Source organism: Cyrtonyx montezumae, unplaced genomic scaffold, assembly GCF_038088225.1.
Source record: "Cyrtonyx montezumae isolate F1298 unplaced genomic scaffold, pur_monq_1.0 scaffold_8, whole genome shotgun sequence".
NCBI classification, from domain to species: Eukaryota; Metazoa; Chordata; class Aves; order Galliformes; family Odontophoridae; genus Cyrtonyx; species Cyrtonyx montezumae.
Window position 1 is genome coordinate 89479305 of NW_027072089.1, and position 20445 is coordinate 89499749.

The following is a 20445-nucleotide window of genomic DNA, read 5'->3' on the forward strand; positions in this document are numbered from 1 at the left end:
ATCCATAACTTTAAGCTCCATCTGTCAAAAGAGTCCAGTGCAGGAGGGATGATTCACAGTGTTGGGTTACTGCATGCAGTTATTTCAGGTTTCACTTGAGGCCATTCTCCTTTAATCAGGATAGATGTCACTATGCCATTAACAAGGGATATAATAACTACAATAATTATGACCTACAGTAATACACAGCCATTTAGCATCATACAATTTATATTATTAGCTGTTCTCACCTAACATCAAATCACCTTGAGGTACACAACAGACATCCCTGTCCTTCTGCATTACCCACTGAGAACAACCAGATCCCTGAGCAAAAGTAGTCCCACGAATAGAATTACTTTTGCCCAAGGCAGGAATAAACTGGACTGTCTTTCCCAACATGTTCTTTAGGTGCACCATCAGGACTTTATTCCCTTCTTCATTATATAGGTTTGATTGGGCTGGACCAGCTCAACTGGCAGATCCTCAGGTGTTGATTAAGCAGGTGACTTTTGCTAAATGTGTGTCCCAACATTTGAATGTCACCACTGCTCTCAATGTAGTCTTTAACACTACTGTACAGTTCAATTTTTACAGAGGCTAGCGTGTGATAGGGAATGTGATACACTCACTCAGTGCAATGCTCTTAGGCTCAGATGGTTATGAGACTGTTTTGGAAATCAGCCTTGTTGTCTGACTCAGTTCTTTCTGGGGTGCCATGTTACCACAAGACATGCCTCTCAAGACCCACGACAGTATTTTGGGCAGTAGCATGAGGCACAGGACATGTTTCCAGCCATCTGGTGGTTGCTTCCACCATTATAAGCACATGGCATTTGCCTGGCAAGTTTGTGGGAGTGTGTCAGGCCTCCCCATGTTTACATTTCAGCCATCATCCCCCATACCAAAGAGGCTTTACCCACTTAGCTCACTTAACTACAGCATATGTTTCACATTCATGGATAATCTCTGCAATAGCACCCCTCAGTTTCAAGCCCATCTGTATGCTGCATCTCTTCACCAAGACAGAAATGCTTCACTCTTATGTTGCCAGTCCAGAGCTACCTGACCCACTTCAATCCTAGTGGCCCAATCCACCTGCCGGTTGTTTTGATCTTCTTTAGTGGCACGACTCATGGGTACATGATCACCTATGTGATTAAGGGATTTGATTTAGTAGTTGGGTAGGGATAGTGATAGGAGGATAGTTGGACTAGATGATCTTGTAGGTCCTTTCCAACCTTATGAACCTATGAACCTACGTGATCTTGTTTGGTTTACAAATCTGGTTCTCTACCAGAGCAGCAATATACTTCCTCAGCGCAACAGCCCAGATGGCTTTGCCTCTATCCTGCCAGTAATTTGCTTCCATTGCTGTAATCACTTCACACAGGGAATTTGCCACCATCCCAGAGTCCATGCAGAGGTAGATCGCTAGCCACTTCTCTTGTTCAACAACCTCTAAAGCCGATGGCCTTCACTTCTGCAGACTGGTTCAATTCACCTTCAGAAGCTTCTCCAACTCATCATGTAGGACACCATACTGCAGCCTTCCACCTCCAAGGCTTTTGGAACATCAGTGAACAAGGCTTACTTCTCATTGTCTAGCAGTTCAGTGTGTAGTGGAGTCTCTTCAGCATCTGTCATCCACTCTTCTGATGATACTCCAAATTATTTGCCTTTGAGCCTGTCTATAATCAATTTTAAGATTTTGGGACAACAGGTATTTCCTGTCTGAGCCTGCTGTGTGATCAGTGTGAGCTATTTACTCCACATAGCATCAGTTGCATAATGTGTGGAGAACATCCAGCCCAGACAGACAGTCAGGGTGCCAAAAAGCAAAACACTTTATATGCTGTCAATATCTCTTTTTCAGTTGCAGTTTAGCAAGCCTCAGATCCTCTGTATTCTTGACTGCAAAACCCTATGGGTCAATCTTGAGTCTGTCAGAGACTTCAAGTACTCTTATGCTCCCTGGCTGCAGTATAGAGCACATTTTTTGACCTTGTCCTGTCTGGGTTGGACGAAGGCCTACTGCATGAGCTATCTCCAGTTAATTTGTCCAAAGGCTTGATGTTCTGCAGGGCCCTATATTAAAGTGTTTTTCTTCTGGGTCACTTGAAGAAGCCCACAACACCTAAGAAAGATTCTGTTTTCTTTTTGTAAGCTGGTGGAGACATACCAGTTATTTTATCGATCACATACCAGTTATTTTATCGATCACATCACATCCATTAACATCTATCTTGCCATTTCATTCCTAAGAACTGAATCTCCTGTTAAGGTCCTTTGAGCTCACTTTGCTTTATGACAAAACTGGCTTTTAGAAGGATTTGAATTATTTTTTTCACTTTCTCAAAGAAGTTGCCCAACATAAGGATGTCATCGATGTAGAGAACAACTATCTGATCTATCAACACTCCTCCCCATTTACAAACATGCTGAGGGTACACTCCATACCACCATTAATGAAAATGTTAAACAGGTCTAGAACTAGTATTGACCCCTTAGGAACTGGTCTCCAGAGAGACCTTGTATCACTGATAGTAAAATTTTGAGCCAGTTTTCAATCCATCTTTACGCTTTACCAGTTTGTCTATGAGGATGTTATGAAAAAAAAGAGAATGATTTACATAACTACTGAAAAAGGAGCTTCTTCCTATAAATTAGAGGATAATAAAATCCTACCATACAAAAACTGAAGAAGTCTCACATCAGTCCAGATAGCCCAGAAAGACAATTAGGGAGTGGTTCATTAACAAAGACTTACAATACTTTTTTTTTCTTGCTTACACAAACCTAAACTTCAAATTAAATAGTATACTGCTTACACAGAATAAAGTAATTATCATTCATTCGTATGTTGCTATTAAGCTACAATGAAATTTAAGTATTACAATATCACAGAATGCCCTGAGTTGGAAAGTTTGCTCCATACAAGACAAACCAAAATTCAAATTGTGTTTCTGAGAGAACTGTCCACAAGCTTTAATTCTGGCAGGCTTAGGACTACGATCACTGCCCTGGGGATCCTGTTCCAATGTGTTCAGCCACCACCTCAGTGAAGAACTTATCCCTGACCCAGCCTGGCCCTCCCCTTATTCATCTCCATACCATTCCCTTGGGCTCTGTCACTGTTACCAGAGAAGAGATAGGTACCTGCTCCTCTGCTTCCCTCGTGAGTGAAACATAGGCAGTCATGAGTTCTCCCCTCAGTCTCTTCTTCTCTGGGCTGAACAAACTAAGGGACTTCAGCTGCTCCTCATATGGCCTGCCCTCTAGATGCTTTGCAATCTTCATAATGCTCCTCTGGATGCTCTCTAATAGTTTTATGTTCTCTTTATCTTATGGCCCCCAAATTGCACACAGCACTCAAGGTGAGGCCACATCAGCAGCAACTAAAAAGTTGAAAGTTTTTAAGTAAGAGAAAATTACTAAAGCTCCCTAAGAAATAAAATATTTTACCAGTTTCACTTATACTAGGACAGTGAACCTCTATGCTTGCAAGACAGGTTTGCCTCTGAAACAGTGACAAAAATCTGTAGATTTAGAAATGCTATATCCTCTTATTTCCTTAGTACCACTTTTTCAAGCAAAAGTATGGTAATTTCACTCAGACCTTTAAGAATAACACATAAACACAACAGTACTTGCTAAGTCGAAGTTCATCTAGTTTTGGCCTCTCCTTTTAACAGAACAGTCATGTCTTGCAATCAATACTTTAACTACCCAAAATCCACCTTTACCAAGCAATACAGTTCCTGATCTTAGCATCTGCATTTACTAAATTGTTTTTTTTCAGTTCTTACTCATTCCTTCCTATTACTGATTTCTTTTTCACAATGATACTGCAGTTAGATCGAAGTTGCAATAACCCATCATTTTATAGATCAGGTTAAGGTATATTCAATTAAAAATAACTGACAATATTTAAAGGAAAGGAATTCTCTGATATTTCCAGGATGGGTCACAGAAGTATATCCATTTAATCACACAAAACATATTTAATATTTTCTAACTAGGAAAAGATCTTTAAGAAGATGCTCAGGTAAACCAGTATAGACTAAAAGAAACTAGAGTGAAAATAGAGTTTGTAACGGAAGCCCAATGAAAGTTAAATCATCATGAAATATACAGTTGCAGGTGGCAGTCAAAACACTGAAACAGACATTTAATGAGAATGCATCACAACTGAATAATAAACCAGTATTTCTTACCCGGCAAAGAAGAATTTATACAACCCCACACTTCTCCCTGAAAAGTAAGATGTAAAAAAACAATAAGTCTATAGAATGAAAGTGTTTTTAACATATACAGAATAGTACTTTCAGTAATTTTGCATTCTGTTTTGAAAGAGTTATTCCAATTGAATATTTATGTCTGTGTCTTTTAAAGAACTAGTTATATAAGCTATGTACCATTTGCTCTGACAAGAAGGTTGTCATCTACAGAGTACCTAATCAACAGCAGCAGTTTTGTAGGTGGAGAACATACTGTCATTATCTCACCTATGCTCAATAGACAACTTTTCCCACCAGTACTTAGAGAACAAAGTAGTCCATGTTTTAAAAAAGAGGTCATCTAGGACCAAGACTTGTTGAGAAGATTGTTACTAGCACTCCTTTCTACTAAATTCTCTTTTTTTTTTTCCTTCTAAACAACAACAAAACCAAACCATTCTGAAGAAACCAATGAACAAACAGGTTTTAAGCTATAGGCTTCATGGAAAGACAGATGTATTGAAAAGAATTCTAAAAGTTAATATTACTAACAGGAAACGTTAAAATACAGATCTGTTGGGTTTCCCCACAACCCAAGGGAAAAAAAAAGAAAAAGATGACACAGAATACGTTGCCCTCATCTCCCTCATTACTATTACCAAGACTACTGTCTGAAAAGATCATGGGGAATTCATAGGGCTAGTATAAGAGAACTCTCAGGTCAGATGCCACTCTACCACAGATAATTAATAGAGGAAGGATTCAATCTAAGGTAAGAACTTAAGCACTCAGCACTGGTGAGGCTGCACCTCAAGTACTGTGCTCAGTTTTGTACCCCTCACTACAAGGAAGACACTGAGGCCCTGGAGTGTGCCCAAAGGGCAACAAAGCTGCTGAGGGGTCTAGAACAGAAGTCTTAGGGGGAGCAGCTGAGGGAACAGGGATTGTTTAGTCTGGAGAAGAGGCTTAGGGAGACCTTATCGCTCTCTACACCTACCTGAAAGGAGGTTGTAGTGAGGTGCGTGTAGGCCTTCTCCCCCAGGCTGCTGAAATCTTATAATGCTTAGACAGAATGATTTTATTGTATTCTAATTAAAAATGACAAAAGTACGTACACTCTTCAAAGATTATGATACTCATTCAATAAAATTTACAAATGTCCTGGAATAACAAGGTTTAGGCAGTAGAGGAAGGATTCAATCTAAGGTAAGAACTTAAGTATTCAGCACTGGTGAGGTTGTATCTCAAGTCTACTTTCAGTTTTGGGCATGTCTTTTAGAATAATCTAACAATTCAAACTTTTTGGAACAAAAACTAGAAAAAGCCTAAATAGGTGAAAAAAGATGAAAATTCTGCAGTATATGAAGGTCTTAAAGGGGCTTTAAATGAAATGTTGTTAAATGCTCCTCAGGAGAAAAGTTAGATTCAACCACACAAGCAACCTGTATTGCCATGTAATGACTTTGTCATCACAGGAATTACTGACTTTCCAAAGTTACAATCAATCTGTATCGAATGCTCTAAAAAAATCTTTTCTGTCTGTGGGAGTTTCCCACTCCAGAGAAGAATCGAAATCAGCTCAAAAGAAAAACATAAAGAGCTGCCACTTCTACTAGTTCCACTTGTTTGGTTCAAATGACTTCTTTTATTTCATGAAAAAACAGTAGTACCTCATTTTGGCAATTAATGTATCACTGAATATCAGGCAAAACTCTTATGATATTACCTGAAAGAGTAGAGATAACAATGTCTGTAATCAGTACTCCAGAAAATAGACCAATTGATTACATTTACAATCTATTCATTCTTCTGTGGAATGTCACTAGAACACCTTTCCAACAAAATGGAGTGGTATCTGAAAACAGCAAATATGGCACTAAGATGAACCATTAAATACTTTACAAGTAGAAGTCTTCTAATTTATTTATTTTTTAACATTACTAGTGCAGCAATATTAAGATACACACTAGGTAGCAAACTTGCCATTCTCTGAGTTTAACAAAAATAATACTGCATCAATCATTTCCCTCTTTCATATATTCTCAGGTACTGTCTTCTAAAAATCTATTACCTACTATACAAATAAACCACATTCTTCCCATCAGGGGACAAATTAAATAAAGAAAAACAGTACCAAAGCAAATGCTACGTACCACTTTGATATGTTTTCCTACCACCAATTTTACTCATGTCATCAGATGTCTACAGTTTCCCAAGGTTTTAGAGCTGATGATCCACAGAAACCAAACCTTGAGAAATATATTTTTGAGGCACAGGAGAAAGGGATCTATAAGCAAACACATTATGGGAAGTAGCCTGCAAAATGATAGACTCAGGTTTACCCCTCCTACTAGGTGGAAACAGTACTGATACCATTTAGAAGTAACAAAAATTACAAGAAAGAAATCAAATCTTCTTAAAAACAAATTGAGATATTTCAAATTGTTAATTCTAGTCTATCTCTTGGCAATCTCAGTGGTAGCACTCATCTCTTCATCTATATGATCATTTACACCATAGAGATAGGGAATAGATTTTTTTTTTTTTTGTAATATATTGCAGAACTTTTAGGAAACCATGATCTGAAAAAAGCACCTTTTCAGATTGTCAGAAATGTCTATAAGCCATTCAGAGCAGCTATACAAATATCCAAGCCTTCATCTAACCAAGACCTGACATCTGTGCCCCATATAAACTGGATCATGTGTTCTTGCTTGTAAATCATTGCTATTAACTTCTACATGACAATCACACAGTGCAAATTTTCATAATATCAGATTTTCATTCCATTTAATAGTTTACTTGACCACCAAGTAGCATAATATACAAGTTTTAAAAATAAATCCTACTTCGAGGATCAAATCTTTTTTAGCCTTTATTACAAAGAGGAAAACTCTTGAAAACATAAACCAGTTCAAAACTCAAAGAAATAACTGCAAGCTTATTTGCAATTCTGCTTTTGTAAGCAAAACTTTGTTAATATAAGATTAGTGTTTATTCTTGTTGTTTTAAATTAAAATCTAGCAAGCCTTACCATTGATTCTGGACAATATTCGGGTGCCCTCTGCAGTAAATGTTTTAAACGGGAATCACTCTTAGAAGACAAAATCTGTAAGAAGAAAAACACATAGCAAATGTCATCACACTGAATACCAATTGATGTCTTCCTTCTTTAGTTTCATTACTGCCTACCTTTTGACAACTTCTGCTAACAGCCATCATGTAAAGAATGCACATTTAAGATTTTCTTTTATATATTTATAGTGTTCGAAATAATTTTGTGAAAGAGTTTTTTTTTTTGGTTTTTTTTAGAATTTTCTCCTATAACTTACATCTGGAAATTTCTGTTGGATAGAAATTACAAAAAACATTAAGAAATTATGCTTAACATACTATACAACTATGTTTACTTATCTAATGTTCTTGTACGACCTCAGGCAACTAACTCCCTCCAGGAGTTAAAAACCAAGCAAACAAAAAAATAAACCTGTTATGGAATAAAAGGTGAATGAAAGGTAAATATGCTATCAATTAATCAAAGTTGATGAACAGTGGAGCAAGATCAAGTTAAGCATCATCTAATCAAACTGAAGTTCATGAGATGTGAAAAGCTGGCCACAATCATTGTAAGGCAGCTTACTATCACTTCTGAATAATCAAGGCAATTAGACAAGGTTCCTAATGATTGGGGAAAAAAAAGTAATCTTCATATCCATTAGAAAGGCAACAAAGATAATTTGTGGAAATACAGGCTGCTCATCACACAAAGATAATGGACTAACTCCTCCTGGAAGCCACATCAGGGCACCTGAAGAACAAGAAAGGTGACCAGCAACAGTCACAGCATTCAGCATAGGCACACACCTACCACAAATTTAGCCTGACAGCTTCCTATAACAAAAAGACTAATTCAGTAAGAAAGTGAAAAACAGCGTACGTTGCTTGTCCTGACATTAAAAATGCTTTTGCATGGCCTCTCACAGTATTTTACAGACAAATTAGTGGATGAGATTAGAGGACTGTAAGGTGGATGACAAACCACCTGGACAGCAGGTCTCAAAAATTAGTAGCCAGCAGTTCAATTTATCTAGTGGCCAGCCACTTAGAAGTAGTATATAACAGGAGTTAACACCAATATCATTTAATAGCTTAACAGAATTAATCCTCAGTAGTTATCTTACTTAGTATCCTAAGTACACAAGTTGTCCTAAACTGAGAGCTGTCATTAATATAACAGCGAGTGAAGCTGTTATAATGAGTAATAAGCTCATTCAGAGTAGCAATGGGCTGAAAGAAAACTCAGAAGGTTCCAAAGTAAATATAGAATCTTACAGCTGAAACAGAAAAATCCAATGCAGTGGTACAGGCTGGGTCCTCACTAGCTAGAGAACAGCTTTGCAAAGAATGGTGTTGAGGTCCTGGTTGATGGCAAGCTGAACTTAGCAGTGATTCAGTGAAGCACTCAAAGATAACAGCACACTGTTCCTCATTAGCATTATCAGTAGGTCCCAATCATTCACTTTCATAAGGCACTGGTAAAGCCATATCTGTAATACCACATCCAGCCTTCTGTCACCTCTGTGCAACAAACGCACTGATGAACTTCAGATAGTTCAGCAGAAGTCACAAAGATGCTGGAGTTTATGACATAAAAAGACAAGCTGTTTGCTGATTAAGAGGGGATAAGGTGCATGTGTCTGAATTCCTGTCATCAAATACCTGAAGTTGGATTACGGAAAAGACAGAGACTGCTCTCAAGTAATGCACAGAGAAAGGATAAGCTGCAAAAGTAATGATCTGCAATATGATAAATTCTGAAGGGATGCAAAGAGGAAAAAAATATTCTTCACCAAGAGAATAGTTAAGCACTAAAAGATGTTCTCCAGAGAAGCTGTGGAAAGCCCCTCCTTGAAGGCATTCAGAACTTCACTAACAAAGTACAGAGAAACTTGATTTAATTTTGACACTAGCACACTCTGAGCAGGAGGTTAGTCAAAATGGTAACCAGCAATATCTCACAATTAAAAATATCTGAACAGCCAAACTTGGAAAGAAATCTTATCTTACCTTATTAACAATTCTCAATCACATACATTTCTATTTTCCCCCCATGTTTCTTTCAGATTATTTTGAACTGTTGCTCCTCTCATTTCCTTACAAACGGAGAAATGATTTCAGTTTATTACAAGATGTCTTTATCTCATTAATCTTTTTCTTAAAAAAAAAAAATATATATATATATATATATAATAATAATAAAAAATCATGGACTTGTTAAACTGAGTTCTCAGTATATTTTAATTGTTTTTTGTTCCCACATTAATCATGTCCTCAATTCATATTTGTTTTAACACTCCAATTAAGTAAAACACAAAGCCAGTCAGCAAAAGAAATGGAAACATCTACTAATGTGGGAACAAAACTGGATAATACAGAAATAACTGACACACGGATGCACTTCATATCTGTAAGAAGAAATACATTACATTTCTAATACATTTCTATTCTACATTAACAGCATGATAAACTCACAGAAAGAAAACCAAAGTAACAATAACTGCTGGTTTCAGAAAAGATAGCAAGGAAAGAACTGTAGTAGCATTTGGGGTCTTTCAGGGTCATAGATGAATAAAATAATTCAAATTTGAAGGGATTTCAGGAAATAATTTATTCCAACCTCCTGCTCAAAGTGGGGTCCACTATGACGTCAGACCGTGTTGCTCAATCATATCTTAAAGACACACGAGGTCAAAGAACACGCACTCTTCTGTCCATATTGTGGAGAAGTTTTACTATATAATGTGCTAGAATTCTTTGCTTTCAATCTATGCCTGTTTTCTCATCCTCTCACTAGAGACCACTGTGAGGAGCCAAGCTCTATCTTCTGAACAACCTTTCACAGGCATCAAATGGCTGCTGAAGTACTCCTTTCCTTCTGCTAAAAGCATTTACCTCAGCTTTCCCACACATGGCACGTGCTCCCTGAACATCTTGGAGCACCTTTCTCCAGTTAATTTCTGTCTACCTTGTAACAGGGTGGCCGAAAACTGGATTCTGTATTCTAAATATGGTGTAACAAGTTCTGAAGACCATCATTTCTCTAGAATGCTGACTGTGCTCCTGTTAAAATATGCCAGTATATCTTCTTTGCTGCTAGGGCATAGTGGCTCTTACTCAGCTTTCTGTCAGTGTACTAACACCTCTGGAGCCTTTCCAACAAACGTGCTCTCCAGTGAATCAACCTCCAACCTGTATTTTTGCAAGTAATTCTTTTCAGGTGCAGGACTTTGTATTTGTCCTTGCTGTGTTTTGTAAACTTCTCTCTGGCCAATTCCTTCCAACAATCCAGGTTGCTGTGGATGGTAGTCTTGCCTTTGATATTATCAGTTCTTCCCAGTTTAATATCAACAAGAGTGAACTAATTGTGTCCTCCAGGTCATTAATAAAGATGATAAACAGGACAGATACCTTTGGTATTCCCACTTCTTACTGTAGTCCTGGAGATAAAGTATAACCTATTAACTTCTTTTCTCTGAACCTAATTATCCAAACAATTTTTTAGTCATCTAGCTGTCCATCCATCAAAGCCACAACATCCTAAAATGGACAGAAAAATACTGAGGAAGACAGTGTCGAAAGTGTTAAAGTCAATGCAAAAGACATCCACTTCTTTACCCTCACCCAGAAACCCAGCTATTTTATTATCAACATCAATGAAGTCTGTGAGGCACGACTTTTCCCTTCATATGCTCAGAAATGTATTTCAGGACTCCGTCCATATCTCTCCAGAGATTTAAGGAAAAATGAAGTTTTCTGGTTTGTAAAGTGTACTTCAGCTTTGTTTTTCTTTCTTTTTTTTTTTGTCACCTCTGATACTTGCATTTTTTTTTCTCTGGGTGTGACAGGGGAGAGGGAAAAGACAAGCAAGCAATGTCTCCTTCTCCAGTCCCAAGGGACATCTTTGAGTTCCCCCTGTCAAAGACGACAGCTTGCATCTGAGGGAGTTGGATGGTGTCACTGCAAGGTTATGTATGCTATCTGGTCTACTACCTACAGCAGGTAGGACTTTGTGTTTCCCTGATACCTTTTATAAGTCTCAGTTCCAGCCGAGCTTTTGTCTTTCCTAATATAGCCCATACACACCCGTGTAGAGTTTTTCAATGCTTCATCCATAACCCTTCCCTGCTTTTACACTCTCTGTACTGCTTTTCCATATTGTAGCTGACAACTGTTTTGTTTTGTTTCTATTTAGTTAAGTGAGGCTCTGGAAACATCTACACATTTTCCTGAGGACTGTGATGGACTGCTGTTATCCTGCAAGGGGGACAGAAACTCCTGGACCGATATAGGGATGAATACCGCCAGGAAAAGCATCGCTGTGAAACTTCCCAGACTAAAATTTATGAACAAAGGCTAGCTAAGGAAATACTGAATGAAGCTTTTAATAGTGCTTACTAAGAATTAAAAAAATACGGATGTTTGAGTCATGTTAACTGTAGGAAAAAAAAATCAAATAAACCTGTAACCCAAGGTTTGTTTTTTTTTTTCAGTGTTGAGTGCAGCCATAAAGGTAACGTGTCTATAATGGGAAAAATGCATACAAAAAAATGTCAGCTAAAACATTAACAGAAGAACATGTCTGCCACTCTGGAAACAAGGCCCATGAACTAAGAGCATCCTCAAGAAACTAAGGTGGCATATTTGAAGTGCAACTGGATAGCTAAGAACCAGAGACATCCTGAATATACATACCACCAATGAAGACAAAAACAAACAACTGAAACAGCAACTTATTCACTGGAAAGGAGAGGAACAGAACACAGAACTAGGGCAACATTCTCATAAAGTAGGAATCGGCTACAGTTACTGAGTGTTCTAGCTGAAAGAAAAGACAAAATAGCCTGGGAAAAGTAAAATTCTGTCTGAGAAAAGGAAGTGTCATAATCTACAGTCTACCTCAAGTGAAAAAAAGAAATTAACAGCATCTGTTGGCTGGTTTTAAGTGATGCCATGCTATGTCCTCTCAAGTCCCTGACACAAAAGATGAACAATTTAGTCAGCTTTCACAGAACAGATTGCTTACTGTCCCAGACAGCTTTGTGTACCTCAGCATCAGTACAACACACAGGCAAACTGAAAGACCCCATGCAAGAATCCCTTGATGGACAAATGCAGGTGCTAGATTTAATATGTATGACAACTCTGAGAATAAGGAGGAACTCCATGGAAATTGTATGGATATTCACATTATATGAGCGTGATTTAGCTCTTGGGTATACATGTTTAGTGGAGAGATCCTCATGCAGTCAGCACTGTAATAAACTAGAGTTGGCTTTCTAAACTACCACTGGGCTTGGAGAACTTTCTTCATTACGGTTTTTGCTAACATCCTTGTTAAATTCTAACTTCCAATCAAAAGTGGAACTTCTGTCTCTGAGAACTTCCTGTGCAGGAACTTCTCCTACATGATTTCCTATACAGATTGTCTGGACACTGGTGATACCTGGCTGACTCCAAACTGGGTGAAACAGATAATCTCCAATGTGAAACTTCTAAGAATCACAGAATGACTGATTTGGAAAGGACCTTGAAGATGATTTAGTTCCATCTTCCCCACAATGAAAACTTTGATTACAGTTGGCCCTACTTCTGGGATTGGTCTGATTGGGTGACTGGTTCCAGTAGCAAACTACAAAATACTAAAATAAAAAAACCCATAAAAACAGTGCATATAATGAACATAATTAAATGTACATATGCTCTACTAGTAGTAAGATTGCAGTAGCTTGTAATATGAAAATATATTTGTAGCTACTACTGATTGTTGCTACTATTTTATATATGTATATATACACACACTTTCTGATAAGAGTTCCGTAAATAAATTGATATATAATAACTTTATTAATCACAAGTGTACTTGCTACTGGTGATTTGTAGCGATCTGTAATAAAATAAAGAAATTAAGGAAGCTGTCTACATGTTCTTGTGTACTGCAGAATCTTGTGAATTCACTGTTGTGATCACTGTACACTCACAGGCTGGGTAACCAATTCACCTGTGACACTCACAAAGTAGTTGAATTGGTAGTTACCAGGATTCCTTAATCTTACCCAAGCCTGTCTTCCTAACAAGCTGAAAATGTCTGTAGATGCCCTTTATCCATGAGAGGCTTTTCCCAGTAGGAGCACTGGTGTCCAAGCGTATCAGCACATGAACATAAACAGCCCAAGGACCAAGCAAACCCAGACATTTCTGCAAGATTCTAGTCTCCAAAAAACAAACCTGATGAGGGAGCAAATCTAGTTAGGAGATGATTCCCTCCATCTTGTACAGAAGAAGTCTTTATTCTGGTGGTAGTGTTATCAATCCATGAGTTAAGCAGAGATAGCTCCTTGATGGAGCCTGTTCTTCCTCACCCATTGCAAGACCACAAATCTACTGTTTAAGTGCATATCCAAAGACAGATCAATAAACTACTTCCTACTGTCAGAAGACATGAATTTTAATATTCAATAATCAAATCATCTGGCAATCTTTCCTTCCCTGAGTAGACATATATCATCAAGATGAGGCAAGACCATAAAAAAAACCAACACACAAGTAGAACAAACCAACCAAGTAAACAACACAAAAACACCCTACATACTGATTAGAAATTGGATAGCAGAAATGAGATGAAATTTACCAATAAAAGATCATAGCTTCTTATGAAGAGCTAACAGGAAGACCTAACAGGAACTTCCAGTTGGTGAAATAGAAGAAAAAATTGAATAGGTTTTTCCAAATGCTTTCTCAACATAGTGGCCAAACTTGCCATTTGGTAACTGTTTCTTAGAATAAAACTTTTAACAGTTCTTCAACTAAGTATTATTCTTTTGTTTATAGTAGCATGTATAGTTTTGTTTATCTGTATTCAAAGAGAGAAATTTAAGCTGGGAGGGCTAAAAGAATAATTAAAGGATCTTAAGACCTCCTAAGACAATAGGAAAGCCGAAATGGGATTTGGCTGTACTCTGTATCAAAAAGAGAGAGGAGCAATTTAAACATAATTTTTAGTAATAAAATCACAATAGGAACTTAATCATAATCAGGTTCAGTGCTTCATAGATTCAAAGTAGGTAATCAAAAAAAGGAGGCAACTATGATGTAATGGGACAACTTTAATATAAAATTTGTGCATATGTTTATGTATTGCTTATTAGTATAAAATTTCTTGGTACATACATTTACATAAGTATACACATATGCGCAGTAAGTTGTACAATGTTTTATCCAAAGCTACAAATCTAAACATAAGTTGTGGAAAAATATTTTCCAAGTTTGGGTTTAACAAAAACAACTCTACTATTACTGTATGAACAGAGTACGTGCACTTTTGCCAGATTCACAAATCTATACTCACAATGAAAATCTCAGTGTTACTTAAGAAATAACAACTAGGATGAAAGAGAACAGTACTAAAACTCTTCAAATTCTCAAAAAAAACCCACACAATCTAGAAATTGGGTAACATGCCTTCACCCCTCACATTTCCCAACGTGCTTACCACTTCTTGACAAAATCCTGACTTCAAATTCTAATTCTATGTCTCCTGAATTTCAATAGAATCTGAATCCACTTTGAAAGAAGACTACACCTTAAATCTTTGTTCTCATTTATACAACAATATTACATTTCATGATTCACATGCAGTACTTACACATAGATAATTACTTACTTATACCACTACTTTTTGCTACATCATTGTCTAAAAGCATGATTTTAACTCTGAGAGATAAAACACATGTTAAAGTAAGCTTACCTGTTCACAAACATCCCGGCACATTAGATTGTCCTTCGCATGGTAGCAACAAGACAGGCCTAAGGAAAAGCAAGGGAAGGAAGATTATGTTTAGAAAGACTTGAAGTGCTTAACCAACTCTTCTCAAGAGAATTTACTCAGCTGATGGATGACCTATCAGGACAATCCGTCTGGCTCACTGATTACTGTGAGAAATTTTCCCTCCCAGAAAACAAAACAAAACAAACAAAAAAAAAACCACACAAAAAACTCTTGTGAAAAGGCTGACACTGACTCAGTTTGCTCAGTCTTACACTGAACATTTACAGTATCATGTGCTTTATATTTCCAGCCACGTTTCTGTTGTTTAATTTGTATAAGTTCAACACCTGCCAAATCCCTTCAGGAGGCAGTGCAATAGAAAAGCAATGCTATATGTATAAAAACTGTATTTGGTAATACATAGTTATGAAAATCAGTTTGATTTTCACAAAATCAATACAAGAGGTATTAGGCATGAATTCGCTGATAAATTCACAGCTTACAAGTTTTCTCATCTGAAAACTTGTCGTTGTTACAAGAAGACAGTCATCAACAAACTCAAAATTCTTCAATACTGAGAGGATGTTAAAAAAGAAAAACAGAAGAATTCAGCTTGAAAATGTCAAGGAACTGGCAAAAAAAAAAAAAAAAACAGTAACAGTATCAATCAAAAAGCTGTCACAATTTAAAATAGTTACTACATTTTTAACTACATTTTAATGCTGAAATCGGTAATTCATGAAAAGAAGATAAACTGAAGTTTAACTTGTAAGTCATGAATGTTTTCATTAATAAACTGAAACAGTGAAGCAAAATGTCTGTAATCAATGAAGAAAGCACCAAAGTCCTGCTTATGATATGGGGAGATGAAAGAATTAAATTATAAAATAGACTTCAATGATCTACAACTGCAGAAAAAGGATATACTGATGGCTTAAAGACCTTTCAAAACTGAAGGCAAAAAAATGGCATACCTTGCAGGATTGTTCCCCTTGTTCTCATGGGGAACTTCAACTTCCCAGACATCTGCTGGAATTACAGTACAGCAGAAAGGGAACAGTTCTGGAGGTTCCTAGAGAGGCTGGGAGATAACCTCTTGACACAGCTGGAGGGAGCCAGGAAGGGAAAGCAAAATCCTGGACCTGCTTTTTGTTAACAGAGGTCTTATAGGGATGTATATTTTGGAGGCCATCTGGGGCAAAGCGATCACAAAATGATAAGATTTTTCAATCCTCACTGAAGCACAAAGGGGAGTCAGAAGAACTGCCACCTTGGACCTCTGGAGGGCAGACTTTGGTCTCTTTTGGACAGTGGTTGAGAGAATCCCTTGGGAGGTCGTTTTGGAGGGCACGGGAGTTCAGGAAAGCTGGGAACACTTTCAGGAAGTAATTTTCAAGGCGCAGGAGCTGACCATTCCCAAGTCATGGAAGACAAGCCAACAGGGAAGAAGACTCGTCTCACTCAACAGAAACCTTGGGCTGGTACTCAGAAACAAAAGGAAAGTTTATGGTCTTTGGAAGAGGAGGCAAGCAATTTATGAGGATTACAAATATGTAGTGAAGCTGTGCAGGGAGAAAATTAAAAAGGCCAAAGCCCAGCTAGAGCTGAACTTGGTCACTAAGGTGAAAGACATCAATAAATATTTCTATAAATACAACAGTAATAGGAGGGCTATGGAGAATCTCCACCCCTGGTTGGAAGCGGAGGGGAACACAGCAACCAAGGACCAGGATAAGATTGAGGTACTTAATGCCTTCTTTGTTTAACAAACCTGATACCATTCAATGACAAAGTGACCTGCTTAGTGGATAGGAAAGGCTGTCAGTGTGGTCTACCTGGACTTCAGTAAAACCTTTGACACTGTCCCGCACACAGAGAAGCTGGCTGCCAATGGTTTGGATGGGCATACACTCTGCTTGGTGAAACACTGCCAAGATGGCTGAACCCAAAGAGTTGCGGTCAATGGAGTTAAATCCAGTCAATAACCAGTCATAAGTAGTGTCCCACCAGGACTTGGTACTGGGACCACTCCTGATCAACATCTTTATCAGTGATCTTAATGAGGCAATCAAGTGTACCCTCGCTAAGTCTGCAGACAACACCAAGCTGGGAAGGAGCGTTGATCAGCAAGAGGGTAGAAAGGCACTACGGAGGGCCCTGGATAGACTGCATTGATGTGCCAAGGCAAACTGTAGGAGTTTCAATAGGGCCAAGTGTTCGGACCTGCCTTTTGTTCACAACAACCCCAGACAATGCTGCAGGCTTGGGGAAAAGTGGCAGCAAAGCTGCCTGATGGAAAGGGACCTTGGTGTGCTGATGGACAGCCAGCTGAGTATGAGCCAGCAGCATGCCCAGGTGGTCAAGAAGGCCAGTGGCATCCTGGCTTGCATCAGGAGTGGTGTAGTGAGCAGGACCAGGGAAGTAATCCTCCTCCTGTTCTTGGCACTGGTGAGTCCTCACCTCAGTTTTGGGCACCTCAATACAGAAAGGACACTGAGGTGCTGGAGCAGGTCCAAAGAAGCTCAACAAGCCTTGTGAAGGGCTTGGAAAATATGCCTTATGAGGAACGACTGAAGGAGCTGAGATTGTTTAGTCTGAGGAAGAGGATGCTGAGGGGAGACCTTATTGCTCTCTTAAAATACCTGGAAGGTGACTGCAGTGAGAACAGGGTTGGCCACTGTGACAGGACAAGGGGAAACAGCCTCAGTTTGTGCCAGGGGAGATTCAGGCTGGATTTCAGAAAAATACTTATTTACAGAAAGGATTGTTAAGTACTGGAATTGTTTCACAGGGAGGTGGCTGAGTCACACTGCTGAATGTGTGTAAAATCCATGTGGACGTGGCACTTAGGGACATGATTTAGCGGTGGTTTGTTAGAGTTAGGATAGTATGGTTAGGCTGAGGTTGGATTTAATGATCCTGAAGGTCTTTTCCAATCTGAGCAGTTCTATGATCCCCTGCACACTGTTCCTCAGGACAATTTATGACCACTATCAGTTTCATCATTAATTAGTATGTTCCACCAACTTTAATTTTCATTTATTGTTTCACGTAAGTAACTGGTAGCGCCACCAGATTGCAAATACATTAACACAGTGATGGAGAAAACATTTAGGTTCAGAATGACAAAATATCCAAATTAATTGTCAAAATAAACAACAACCCCTTAATCAGATGTACTTAAATGTATGCTTTACTCAAAACCAGAAATGGAGGATACTCAATCAACTATTCAATCAATTACTCTTCTCATCAGTGTGTGGTGATAAGACAGGGGAAATGGCCACAAACTGAGGCATAGGAAGTTTTGCACAAAAACTTCTTCACTGTGAGGGTGATGGAGCACTGAAACAGGTTGTGAGGTGGTGGAGTCTTCTTCTCTGGAGACATTCAAGAACTGCCTGGACGCCTACCTGTGCAACCTGGGCTAGGGAGCTGCTTTGGCAGGGGGGTTGGACTCGATGATCTCCAGTGGTCCCTTCCGACCCCTACAATTCTGTGATTCTGTGAACTTTCTCACCGTTTTGATTTACTGTCTCAGACATATTTCATCACATAAGTGTGTTACTCTGAAGGGAAGTTTAAGAGATCCAAGAATTTAGAGCTTCCAGTTTATGAAGAGAATTTATATTGGCTACTAAGACTGCATGTTTAACTGTGCATGTCACGATGATTTGAGTTCATGATACCCTGCACAACATCCAACTACTGAATGCTCTCTGGCCTTTTATCCATTAGTTCCAAGTGGCTCATATCCCTTCTACAATGAACTAATAGATACCCAGGCTAGTTGTTCTCAGTCACTTTTATCGCTGGGTTTCAATTCTTATCAGTTATACCAAGGATGCCTGAGAATGAAATACTAATATGAAAAACCTTATTTACTTCCTTTTACACTAGAGCTGCTCTGAAAGTAATGCATTCTATTTTATTATGTTGGCCCACATGTCAGAAGTGGATGTTTGGTAGTATGACAGTAGAGACCAAACCTTCCCACAAATACTGATTATATTTTGTTGTCATACAAGGTAGGGCAGCAGAGGGGAAGTCCGACAAAATAGCATCTGACATAGAAGTCCATATAAAGCAAAGGTGCATCACTGAATTCCTCCAGATGGTAAGAAGGGCACCCCCCAACACTCATCTGTGCTTGCTGAACATTTCTGGAGACCAGACAGCAGATGTGATCACAGTGAGGTGGTGGGTGCTGCGTTTCAACGGTGACAACATCTCCACTGGTGGGGATTTTTATGACTATGGCATGCAGGCTTTTGTTCATTGCCAGTAAAAATGCATAGGTAATGGTGGTGAGGATACTGAAGAATTTTATTCTGTAGCTGAGAATTTGGTCAATCAAATCAGTGTGATTGTGCTCTTCGTTTGTTGTAGTTTCCACGGAAATAAATAGGAGTCATTATTTTAGGAGCAACCTCCAAACAAAATTCTCATCAAGCAACAGTACCACGAATAAGGAGCAAATTCAAAGGGCACCAAGCGGTGTGCTGAGGTCAGAAGTTCAGGTTATGAACAGTATCCATTACAAACAATTTCGGAGTGCTGCCTCTAGATATGCTCTTCTGAAATGTCCTGTAACTCTGCTTCCAGTCAGTCCCTTTCTCATCCAAACGACACCTGTTTTATTAAAAGCTCCAGATTCCACTTCAAAACGCATTTACATCCAACTACGGTAAAGCACTCACACTTTCTCCTTTGGTTAAGATCCGCTATCTCAGTCAGACGATTAGCTTTATCAAAGAGCTATGTCACGTTCCCTAGTTTTCCTGCCTTCTGCCTAGAAGTGGAAATGAGAACCACAGTTCAGCCAAGCCGTGCCCTCAAGCGCCTTCCGTATTACGCTTCTCTGCTTTCAGGTGTTACATTTTTCACGTTTCCCACTCACGCTGCCAACGCCACGTGCTTAATAAAAGCTATTCGCTACCGTCCACCTTCGCTCTGCCTTTTAACACAGCCACGAAGAGCCGCAAAGGATGATGCGACCTCAGCACGACAAACGAGCGGCCCCGGCCCCTCTCCGAAGGCTCCGACACCCCCGGCCTCGCCCCTGCGCCATGTTGTGGAGCGGGGTCCCGCCGGAGCCGCCTCCCTGCCGCGCCCCCCGCGCCCCGTTACTCACCGGCCACTCCCGGGGAGAGCAGCGGCGGCACCGCCGCCAGACACAACACAGCCCAGGGCCACGCAGCTACCGCCGCCGCCATCGCCGGTCACGAACCCTCAGCCAGCGAGCGAGAGGGCCGGTCAGGCCGACGGGCAGACCGTGACGCCAGCAGCCCCCATTGGCTGCAGTTCGCCCGCCGGGCCCCGCCCCGCCCCGCCGCCTGGCCGCCGTGGACAATCCGGAGGGCGCCCGGGGGCCCGCGCAGGAGGTGGGGTTTGTGGTAAAGCGAGCTGTCGGTCTGCAGT

At 39.4% G+C, this 20445-nt stretch overlaps 1 protein-coding gene across 2 annotated transcripts in view; it reads right to left on the reverse strand.

The window, feature by feature from the left end:
* RECK (reversion inducing cysteine rich protein with kazal motifs) overlaps nt 1-20242 on the reverse strand; it is a 65630-nt gene extending 45388 nt beyond the window's left edge. For both annotated transcript variants that reach the window (XM_065753011.1, XM_065753013.1), the window contains exons 1-4: nt 20159-20242; nt 15004-15062; nt 7234-7308; nt 4197-4233 (exon numbers count right to left, since the gene is read on the reverse strand). In XM_065753011.1, the coding sequence (XP_065609083.1) occupies nt 4197-4233; nt 7234-7308; nt 15004-15062; nt 20159-20240 (253 nt within the window). In that variant the 5' untranslated portion in view covers nt 20241-20242. The remainder of the gene's footprint in view (nt 1-4196; nt 4234-7233; nt 7309-15003; nt 15063-20158) is intronic.
* Between the last annotated feature and the right edge of the window lie 203 nt (nt 20243-20445).